The 12103-nt window shown below is 38.7% G+C and overlaps 2 protein-coding genes across 2 annotated transcripts in view; one reads left to right on the top strand and one right to left on the bottom strand.

Moving 5' to 3' along the window:
• Positions 1-12103, bottom strand: part of KATNAL1 (katanin catalytic subunit A1 like 1) — a 96095-nt gene that overhangs the window by 46305 nt on the left and 37687 nt on the right. The gene's annotated exons all lie outside the window — the stretch shown is intronic.
• Positions 10856-11395, top strand: LOC122749150 (ras-related protein Rab-24-like). Its single transcript, XM_043995358.1, has one exon. It carries the CDS (start codon positions 10856-10858, stop codon positions 11393-11395), a length of 540 nt encoding a protein of 179 aa, XP_043851293.1.

Below are 12103 nucleotides of genomic sequence, written 5' to 3'. Positions count from 1 at the left end.
CTGATCAACTGTGAAAGACTTAGCTGCTCTGAGCAATAACATGATTCAAGTCAATTCTGAAAGACTCCTGGTGAAAAAAGAACTGATGAAACTCTGAGTGCAAATTAAAGTATAATTTTTTTTTCCTTTTCTTTATTTTTCTTGCTTTTTTTTGTACCATGGCTACTATAGAAATATGACTTGCATGGTTCCACATGTATAATTGATATCGTATTGTTTTGCCTTCTTACCTGGTAGAGAACAGGCTAGAGGGAAGGAAAGAATTTGGAACTCATTTTTTAAAAAATGAATGTTAAATAATGTTGTTTATTTTTAAATCCAAAGGTGAGGTGATGAGGGCCTGTATGGGGTGTGTGACTAAAAAGAATGTGATTGATAGGAGATATGCAGTCATTGCAGAATAAACATTTTGCAATTAATCAGATATGGGAATTGAGGTTGAGGGAACATTAAAATTAAAAACCAAATGTAAATTAAATGAAATCCACATTCTGAGGTTTTTGGAAGAAAGTTAAAATCATCAAATAAACATATTTATCACTTGTAAAAATCAAAGCATATCCACCTCTCAAATTAACAGAAATTGTCAAACCAAACGAAGTAAGAATTTTAATAACCAGTGTTACAAAAAGGGAAATTGTATTTTATATAATGTGAAATATATCTCTGATAAATCTCTGTAAGTCTAATAAGTATAATTATGAGACCTCTTGTCTCTCAGTAATGAATCTGCTTCTCTGTTCTACTCTACCCTGGTTCTTCCTTTCTCTGTCTCTCCCTGTGTTTCTCTTTGAGTATATCTATCATCAGTTCCTCTTTGTTACCTCTGCCTCTTTCTATGTTCTTTTTTTTCTATGTTCTTTTGATCCCATGTGTATCCACTTCATCCTCATGCCCTAGCCCTTGGTATCCTTCTTTTAGCCAGAGGCTTTAATTCACTTGTAGAAACATCTGAGCATTTCTCTGCCTTGGGCCTGGAAGGCAAGTACAAACATGCGCTCTTCGATGAATGGAGCAAGAGAAACAGATGAGAAGTTTATAAAAGGTACATCCTTGAAGCAAATTATACATAAAATATATAACAAACTGACCCAAGACAGCAACACAGCACTTTTGTTCAGGCTACAAAGCCTACTGCCACAAACCAGACCATTTTTAATAAAGGTAGTGGAAACTGTACACGCTAGTAAAAACCTAACAGCATGGGGTGAAATCTATTTGCAAAATGATAGTAAAGTGACAAATAGAGGGGTTTTGTGTTTTTTTTTAATAACCATCTAATGAATATAAGGGATTTCAACAATTTAAAGTAAATTAGAACTAGCTAGCTAATCTAGATTAACAAATTCCTACCAGGTCATACTCTGACCATCCCAGGGATCCTGAATTCCCAATTGCCATTATTCAGACCTTCTTTTCTCACTCACTGACTGATCCTTTATTCCCATCCCACTCCCACCAGTGTTGTGCTCTAAAGCTACCCACTCCTCCCACTGTGTTCTCTGGAATACTTGCTCTATAGGAAACAAACTTAGCTTGCATCTGAAATCTTTTCCTTTCCCGCTCCTTTGCTCAAGCTCTCCCTGAGACTTGGCTTCCTCCTGATGACACAGCCTCCCTGGTCATCCTTTCCTGCAATGGTTATACTTTCACACTCTTTTCCCCCAACTTTCTGGTCAAGATGGGGGAGTTGAGATATTCCTTTCTTCTTGTCGCCACTTCCAGACTTTCTAACATCATCACGCAGTGTCCTTTCCTCTTTTAAGGTCCACAATCCATATCTACCACCCAGTCAAAATTCTGGCAGCTACTGTCTACCAACCTCTAGTACATGTCCCTTCTTTCTGGAATGAGCTCAATGGCTGGCTCACAGTCTTTCTGCAGCAACTCCTGTCCTCATTACTAGGGGACGTCAATATTGTACTATTCCCTCAAAAATCGCAATCTCCCATTTCTTCAACTTGGTCATTTCCTTTGACCTCCTCACACACCCCACGTCAGCTACACACAGAGACAATCATACTCTTGCTTTTGCCATCACTTGGAAAGGGGGAAGGGAGAAGATGGGGGAAAGAAGAAGAGGTAAAGAAGAAGGGAGAAGGGAATAAAGTCCTTATCCTTCTTGACCTCTCTGAAGCCTGTAACACTGTCACTCATCATCTACTCAATAGGTTTTCATGTCACTGCTCCCCTCCTATGTGTCTGACTACTCCTCAGTTCTTTGCTAAATTTTCATCCAGGTCAAGCCCACTAATTTTGGACTTTGGCTTTGTCCTGAGCACTGTTCTCTTTTCCATCTATACTATTTTGCTTGGTAATCTCATGAAATCCCATGGATTCAATTATCATCTCTTTGATAATGACTGTCAAATCTACTAACCCAGACTTAACTTCTCTGTTTTCCAATTTTGCATCTATAACTGCCATTTGAGACATCTCAAGCAGGACAACTTTAACTCAACATGTCCCGAACTGAATTTATTATCTTCTCCCTCAAACCCTCCCTTCTTCCTAACGTTCCTACCATCATCCACCCAGTCTCGCAACCTAGGTGTCATCCTTAACTCCTCACTCTCTCCCCATCACCCCCCATATCCAATCTGTTGCCAAGGCCTACTTGTGTAACATCTGTAACATAATTCCTCTTCTCTCATCTGACACTACCACAATCCTGATACAGACCCTTACCACCTCACACCTGGACCACTGCAATAGCCTGATGATTAATGTCCCTGCTTCAAATCTCTCTCCATTACAGTACCCTCAGCTACCAAAATGATATTTTAAAAGCACAAATCTGACCATGTTCCCTAATCAATCAACTCTAGTTACTCCCTATCACCTCACGGATAAAATATAAAATCCTCTGTTTGGTGTTCAAAACCCTTCATAACCTGGACCCTTCCTATCTTTCCAGTCTTCTTATATCTTAATATCTCTCCCTTCTGTAACGATTGGAATGACGCCACCTGCTGGATACTTACTGTAGAAGAGTTCTGCCCATGAAGCGAAGGTCTTTGAGGGCAAGACCAGGAGTCTTTTCTTTGGCGGGAGGAAGTGACGCGGACTAGTGGGAGGAGGAAGGAAGAGACTGGCGCTGACTCTGGGGCTCTTTCCTTTGGACTCTGGTGGAGAGCGGAGCTAGAAATGTGCTCTCCCTTTAATAGATAGGAATCTAGGCCTTTTTCTCTCTCTTTACCAAATTCTTATTCTCCTTAATAAATGCTTAAAAGTCTAACTCTTGCTAAAGCTTATAATTTATTGGCGACCACTCATTAGATATTTTAGACAGTTTAGCTAGAATTTTAGCCCTTAACAGATGGCTGACCACGAAGAGGAAAGCTAAACCTCAGTCTTCTTCTGATCTTCTGGTTGGGTAAGGCATTTTCTCTACCCTCTCCCTTTAACTGCTAAGTACTGGCGTACTGGCTGTGTTTTCCCTTTAAATTTTTTCAAATGGACCTTTTAAACTCCCTAATTACCCTATTTTTGATTTTAGTCTGTTTAACCAGACAAATGGGGGCTAAGATCATGTTAATGCTTTGTTTTTGTGGATTTTCTATTTTTATTTTTATTTTTGTTAGAAGAGCCAGCAATGTACTCCCACAAAGAAATATCTCCCCCTCTCCCAACCATGCTTTTTCAGAGAAACCTGAAGAGATTCCTGCAGCTTTTCCCAGTTCTAACACTAATTGTTGCTCTAATTTTGCATGCCTGGAGGCAACGACCCACCCTCTGGAAGCTTTTAATCCCCTAGTACCTAGAGGCAAAGTGGGAGAAGAGGAATCCAGGCCTGAGTTCAAAATCAAGTCTGATTCTAATTGCGCTGGTCCCTCCCCTCCTCTCCAGACCCCACCCTCTACTCCTCCCATGGCCAAGCCCATAGCTTCCCCTGCCTGGGAAGTCCAGAGATCTGATGCGCATGCTCAACTTTCTCTAACTACATTTGCAGCTTCAGGCTCAGCCCTTCCCCAGCCTGGATGTGCTTCTGAGACAACCTTAGAAAGCCCTTTAAATTCCACATATGCCCGTTTTGTTCATAATTTTGCTAACCTGCTTTTGTCTTTAATTAGTAATCTTATAAAGCATTTGTATGGTGAAAAGACTGACAGACAATATAGAGGGGTTAAAGAAGAAAAACTTAAGCTGAATAAGAATGACAATCACCATAGTTCAAGACTCCGCTTCTTTTGCCATGGAAGGGTATATATTTTACAGAAATGTGGAAGTAAGCAGCAAGGTATTGATATGAGTATTGGGGATTTTAGATATCAGAATCAAAAGTGTTCTAACTTTACTCAGAGTATTAATGTCAGTTCAAAAGTTACATAGGATTTCTATGCCATTACATATACATTTTGAAATTAATGGTATGGGTTTATTTTCATAGAGATTTTCAGGTTTTTGAGATTGTGTCTTATACTTAGTTTCTAAAACAAGTAGAATATTTGTAAAAGCTTTTTATAGTCATGTGATCAAGTTTATATTTTATAATACTCTTATTAATATTAAGTTCATGTTCATTTAGATTTCCTTAGTTTGAATTTCACTGTCTTTTATTGTTCCATGTGTATTTTCTTCTATTCATTTATCTAATTTTGAAAAAATTGCAAGATGGTTTTGATTTCATAATACAATGTTAATTCTAGGAGTATTGTGCTCCCATATTCTGAGTTGTTTGTTTTTGTTATTTTTTTTTTCTCAACTGATTATTTGATCAAACTCTTTAAAGCATTTCCCTGGCAAATTGGTTGCCATGGCAAGTGTAAAGAAGTATTATTTTTGATAAGCATATTCCAAAAAAAAAAAAGAGAGAGAGGAACATTTGTAAAAGTTTTCTATTTTCAAAAAAAAAAAGTTTTCTTTGAGATTGTGTTGTGCTTTAAATATGTTTGTATTTAAATATGTTCTGATTTTTCACAAAAGTAATTGTATACTAAGTAAAAAAAAAGATATTATTTGAAATTGTTGCATAACTATATATTGTGTTCTGAGTCAAGATGTATTCACATTTTTTGCAATCATTTATTATCCTCAATTTTTAAATCCATATGAGACTTGGATTATGGGAACTTATCATTTAAGACACTAATTACCTTTATTCTGAGTTATCAGATGCCAGTTGGCCAAGATGCCATCCAATCACAAGAGGAATACATGCAAGAGCAGACACTGAACTGTCACATGAGGGGAGACATGCATGAAGTCAAGGTATGGCCGAGGGAACGGCTTTTGACAAATGTTGAGGTTGGATTCTCTTGGTTTAATATTTTATTTTATTTTTCCCCACAATGTTGTACAGATGGAAGTATTGATCCCACCCATCTCACTTCTACACCTGGCTTCTATGCTCCCTCCTATATGCCTGATGCCATGGACATCTCAATCCCATGCATCTGATTAAGTCTGACTCAGTTTCTTCCAATATGTTCGGTGGCATGGACATATATTCCATTCACCTATTTTAAGCCTGGCATACTGTATGGGCAGTACATATTGCTCAAGTGTGGGAATGCTCATATCCCATCATTTCTCTGTTCTTTTATGGTAACCCCCATAATTATCTCAGGTGTCATGATAAATACAGTGTTGAATTTGGCCTTGACACCTATTACCAATTATATTAGATTTTTAAATTTCTCATAATGGCATGAGGATAATTAGGCAGATGATGCAAAAAGTGATGAAACAAAGATAAAAAATTATTTTTAATAATTAATATCGCAGCAATTGTCTTCTCAATTACCCTCCATAAGGGGGGGACTATAGTAATATTATAATTTTAAAGAATGGTTCAATTTTTGTTTTATTATATGTTTCATGTGTAACAACTAAGATTCTGAATTCCCTTAGACATGTTTTTGAGAACTTTCATTGTTTGATTTGATTATTGACAAAGCTATTTTAAAGTTGTGTTAAGCTCAATTTTGTAGGAAATTTTCCTGGCTGATTACCAGCATCCACACATCAACCCCTGAAAAGACTTCCATTCCACGACTACACCTAGAGGACATCTGAGAAAAGACTTTCAGAGACTTTAAATGAACAGTTTTGATTTGTTGTTTTTTTTCTCTTTCTGTTATAATATACACCATCTGTAACATGTATTCTCTGCAGAGGCCCTCCCTTTGCAAGACTAATGTCAAAGCGTCGGTTCATGAGGACAAAAAAAAAATCGCCCCTCTGGACAAAACTTTCCTCTCTTCCTTTTCTATATTGTTGTTCACATATTATTAGTTAGCAATAGTTATTATATTGTTTTTACTGTTCCGTCAAGGAAACATTTTGTTTCTTGAGGAACAACAGGGGGGACTGTAACGATTGGAATGACGCCACCTGCTGGATACTTACTGTAGAAGAGTTCTGCCCATGAAGCGAAGGTCTTTGAGGGCAAGACCAGGAGTCTTTTCTTTGGCGGGAGGAAGTGACGCGGACTAGTGGGAGGAGGAAGGAAGAGACTGGCGCTGACTCTGGGGCTCTTTCCTTTGGACTCTGGTGGAGAGCGGAGCTAGAAATGTGCTCTCCCTTTAATAGATAGGAATCTAGGCCTTTTTCTCTCTCTTTACCAAATTCTTATTCTCCTTAATAAATGCTTAAAAGTCTAACTCTTGCTAAAGCTTATAATTTATTGGCGACCACTCATTAGATATTTTAGACAGTTTAGCTAGAATTTTAGCCCTTAACACTTCTCTACCCTCCACATTGCAATTTGGTGATACTCACCTCCTTAATATTTCTCACATATAATACTCCATCTCCTAACTTTAGGCATTTTCTCTAGCTGTCCCTCATGCCTAAATGCTCCTCTTCCTCATCTCTGTTTCTTGCCTTTGCTGGCTTCAAGTCCCTGATAAAATCTCACCTTTTACAGAAATCCTTTTCTGATCCTCCTTTCTTCTAGTGCCCGCCCTTTGTTGATTACATCCAATTATCTTGTATCTAGCTGTTAGTACATAGTTACTGACCTGCTATCTCCCTCATTAGATTTTGAGCTCCTTGAAGGCAGCTTCTGTCTTTTGCCTTTCTTTGTATCCCCCCAGTGTTTAGCACAGTGCCTGGCACAAGAGTAGACAATCTATAAATGTTTATTATTGATTATTATATACTAAAATTTAGGCAGTATTTCATCAAAAGTATTAAAATTTCTAATGAAGTAACTGGGAAATACAAGGGACATCACTAAAATGTTAGGTTGTCCTATTTCTAGTGTTTCAAACTGGACTTAATTACTAGGAAGAATCAAGTGGTGGATTTGGATTCAAATGGTTAATATTCTGAAAGATGGAAAAAGTTATTCTTTTTAAAGTTACTGTTATCATAAAAGTTTGTTTCCAACTGTCCTTTACTTTCCAAGATCACTCACACTGAAGAGATGATTCTGATTCGTAAGTGTCCACCACACAAGGCACCTGACATTCTTCAGGTAACAGGGGTCACTCACTGGGAGCTCCTCCTTTAGTTTCACAGTCAAACTCGAGTCCGCTCCAAAGGAGAAAGATTCTATTCCACAGAGCTATGTGTTAGGCTAGTCTGTTAGCAGCCATGCTGTCCCAGCAGTGCACAAATATGCCCTATTGCTTAAGGATGTGTTTCAGTGAAATACAAAGACATTTTTCCTGCCCTCTCCACTAGTGACTGTGGCATCTCATGGAATCATACAACAACTGGTTAAATATCCTGCTCTCATCTCTTCTTCACACACCTTTACCCAACAGAGCCAGACTGTGATGAACACTGCTTCGATGCTATCATAGACAGACTCTATTTCTGTCAAGTGAGCCTATCTTGCCACTTAATGCTTATCAGGGTGATACTGTGGAAAGAGAATTGAACTTGAAGCCATAGGACCAGAACTCAAATAAATGACTACTACTTACTACTATAAGACCAAGGGTAACCTCTCTGAACCTCAGTTTCCTTTTCAGTAAAATAATGGGGGTGAATACCTAAGGTTCAGCTCTATAGCCTATGAGTTAAACTGTATTAATGGGAAATAGATGCCTCATTCATTGGTGTCTCAAGTAGCTGAACAGGTGAGAATATGTCAAATTTGTAAGCCTCTGGTTCAACCTGGCCAGAGGCAGATACTACTCACCTACCCACCAGCTCCTGTCAGCTTCCCAAAGGATGTGTGGCCTTCATGGTTCAGTTCTTTACCTCTTTTTTCTATCAGTGGATCACTGGACAAAGTGCTGATTAAGAACTGGGTGACAGCTTTCAGATGTGTATGCAAAATAAAGAGTTTTATAAGTGCTCCCCCAGAAAACTATCTTGCTACATTGATAGATGACTATCAATATAACAGTATGGTACAAAAGACCAATGAACTTGGAGTACCAAGGATCTGGATTCAAATCATGAATCTGCTTGGCTGAATCACTTAACATCTCTGGGCCTCAGTATCTTTATCTCTTTAATCTGTAATAAGAGGAGGCTGACCTCTTAAACCTCTAAGTCTCCTTCTTACTCTAGTTCTGTGATCCAGTACGAACTTCTGAGCTGCTGTTACACATTTCTATCAACAGAAATCAGTATGATGAAACTGCAACTGCAAGAGTGAAGTCACTCAGACATGAGGATAGAAACTATATCAACTGACAACAATCTGAGTTAATAAACAGGTGAAGAGAGGAGTCTATTGTAAAGTTATGGTATACTGATGACTAGAAGAGTTTTATATGTTTTTTAAAAAATAACTAATGCATGTAAGGCAATTTAACATTTTAAAGTAAACCATTAGTTCTAATTAATCTAGATATTTTAAAGGTATACAAATTATGTACCACATTTCAAAGTAATTTTCCATTAAAAGGATAAAAGTTTCTAATGAGGTAACCAGGAAATTCAAGGAATAAAGCACTAAAAATTTTAGGCTGCTGGAGAAGTGAGTTTCTAAACACAGGAAAATTTTCCAATAAGGGAAAAAGTGGGACTATCCACTTAAAGCTACAACATTTAAGTAACAGTATTTTTAAGTCTTCTTTTCCCCCAAAATGTGGCAATTATTCTTCCCAAGCTGTACTTGGAACCTAAAGTTAAAAGAATGATAGCTTGGATAATGGAGAGATAGGACTACTAAGAAGCCAAACTTGTTGGCATTTTCTGTAAACAAGTAGTGATGAAATTCATTGTACAAATTCAGACTCTGCTGAAATGTTAAACAGAAAATGAGTGGGTCTGAGGGATGGCACACTGTGCTTCCACAATTCTAGAAGTCAAAAAGAAGCAGACTTCTGTCAAAGAAGCAGCCTTCGCATCAGTGCACTGAAGAGAATAGGGAAGTAGGTTTCCTCTACCAGCAACCTGCTCAATATTTCTTCATAAGATCCTTATCTACTGGGCTTTCTCTGGTCCTCAGCTTTCCTTCCCTCTACAGATCAATGCTTCTCTCCTGTGAATTCTCTGACAATTCATTGCATTCTGTCTCTAATATTAGAGCAATGCCACTTTGAACAGATAATGCCCACGACATATGACAAAGTTTAAAAGTCAGTTTCTAAACAGCAAACGAAAATGATCAATTTCATTACAGGTAATATTTTGTCATTTTTTGCCATCTAGTTAATCTTAAAACTTAAAATGTTCTGATAATCCAACCAGAAATTAAGAAAAAAAATGTAAGGAATTAAAATAGGACCTAAAGCCTGTAACTGAATGTTAAATGTCCACTTCAAGTCATGAATCTTTTTATGTACCATTTTACTGATCTGAATAAACACACTTTTTTTCCAAAAGTCATTAAATGTGCCCTAATTGATAAATGGTCAACAGATATGAAAAGGCAATATTCAGAAGAAGAAATCAAAGTTATCAGCAGTCATATGGGAAAAGTGCCCTAAATCACTAGTGATTAGAGAAATACAAATTAAAACAACTCTGAGGTACTACCTCACACTTATCAGGCTGGTTAACATGATAGAAAGGGAAAATGATAAATGTTAGAGGGGATGTGAAAAAAACCCACAGGAACACTAATGCACTGTTCATGAAGTTGTGAACTAGTCAAACCATTCTGGAGAACAATTTGGAACTTAGTCCAAAGAACTAAAAAAAAACCACGCTACTAGGTCTATATCCCAAAGAGATGAAAGAAAAAGAAAAAACACCTATAGGTATAAAAATATTTATAACAGTTCTTTTTGTGGAAGCAAAATTGGAAATTGAGGAAATGCTCATCAATTAGGGAATGGCTGAACAAATTATAGTATATGATTATGATGGAATATTATTGTGTTATAAGAAATGATGAGCTGATGAAAAGTAAAGTCAGCAGAACCAAGAGACCACTGTATACAGTAACAGTAATATTGTAAAGATGATCAACTGTTGTGAACTGATCTAACCAATATGGAAAGCAATTTGGAAGTATGCCCAAAAGGCTATAAAACTGTGCATACCCTTTGACCCAGCAATATCATTATTAGGTCTATATCCCAAAGAGATCATTAAAAAAGGGAAAAGGACCCATATGTACAAAAAATATTTATATTGCTCTTTTTGTGGTCACAAAGAACTGGAAATTGAGGGAATGGACTTCAACTGGGGAATGGCTGAACAAGTTGTGGTATATGATTGTGATGGAATGCTATTGTGCTATAAGAAATAATGAGCAGGATGGTTTCAAAAAAATCTGGAAAGTGCATTTCCAATGCTCCCGGTCTCTGTACCCCACCCCACCCCAACAACTAGTTCCCTACAGGCTCCTCTAGTGCTGGGGCCTCTGGGCACCAGTAGTGAATGGGCTCTGGAGTGGTTGCAGCCAAGGCAGCAGGAGCAGGAGCAAGCAGTCCCAGTGAAGCACCTCGTTCCCCCACCCAGCCCCACCTGAGACCTGCCCGGGCCAGGCCCTGGGAGCATGAACGGGCAGCAAGTGGATGTGAAGGTCATGATGCTTGGCAAGGAGTATGTGGGTAAGACCAGCCTCATGGAGAGATACATGCATGATCACTTTTTGGTGGGGTCCTATCAGAATACCACTGGGGCAGCATTTGTGGCCAAGGTGATGTCTGTGGGAAACAGGACAGTGACACTAGGCATCTGGGACACAGCTAGCTCTGAGCGCTATGAGGCCATGACTCAAATCTATTATCTTGGTGCCAAGGCAGCCATTGTCTGCTATGATCTTACAGATAGCAGTAGTTTTGAACAAACCAAATTCTGGGTGAAGGAGCTTCAGAGTTTAAATGAGAACTGTCAGATCTACCTGTGTGGCACCAAGAATGACCTTCTGGAGGAAGATCAAAGATTGCGCCGGGTTGACTTCCATGATGTCCAAGATTTTGCGGATGACATAAAAGCTCAACTCTTTGAGACATCTAGAAAGACAGGCCAGAGTGTTGATGAGCTGTTCCAGAAGGTGGCGGAAGATTATGCCATGTGGATGCCTTCCAACTGATGACAGAAGATAAAGGCATTGACTTGGGTCAGAAGGTCAACACCTACTTCTACAGTTTCTGTCATCACTGAGAGCCACTCTGTCACCTGGAAGGGGCCCTGCTCGACCCTTGGCTGCTCTCTGCTGGTTGAGGGGCTATCTGAGCTACCCACAGTCTCAGAGGCAAAAAGGGACGGCCATGCTTCCTGCCGGTGCTGGCCCAGGATCAGAGGCAGCAGCTGACTGAAAGGCGAGAGGAGGCCAATTCTGACTCTGGGCTCTGCTATTTCCTAGGCAATGCTTGTGCCTCTGCACAAAATTTAAGTGCTTTCTGCCTTGTAAATAAAATCCCTCCCCACCTCCCCCCACAAAAAAAAGAAAAAAAAGAAAAACCTGGAAAGACTTAACATGAACTGATGCTGAGTGAAGTGAACAGAACCAAGAGAACACTGTACACAGTAACAGCAACATTGCGTGATGATCAACTGTGACAGACTGAACTCTTCTCAGCAATACAATGATCCAAGACAATGCCAAAAGACTGATGATAGAAAATGCTCTCCACATCCAGAAAAAGAACTATGAAGCCTGAATGCAGATCAAAGCATACTATTTTCACTTTGGGGGGAGTTTTCTCTTTCTTCTTCCTTGTGGTTTTCTGCTTTGGTTCTGATTCTTCTCTTACAACATGACTAATGTGGAAATATGTTTAACATGACTGTAATGTCT

This window comes from Dromiciops gliroides, chromosome 3 (assembly GCF_019393635.1).
Source record: "Dromiciops gliroides isolate mDroGli1 chromosome 3, mDroGli1.pri, whole genome shotgun sequence".
In the NCBI taxonomy this organism is placed as follows: Eukaryota; Metazoa; Chordata; class Mammalia; order Microbiotheria; family Microbiotheriidae; genus Dromiciops; species Dromiciops gliroides.
Note: the sequence above shows the minus strand (reverse complement) of the source record. Positions and strands in the feature narration are given on the sequence as shown.

Coding starts and splice junctions, on each gene's coding strand:
- LOC122749150 (XM_043995358.1), top strand. CDS start 10,856: ATGAACGGGCAGCAAGTGGATGTGAAGGTCATGATGCTTGGCAAGGAG.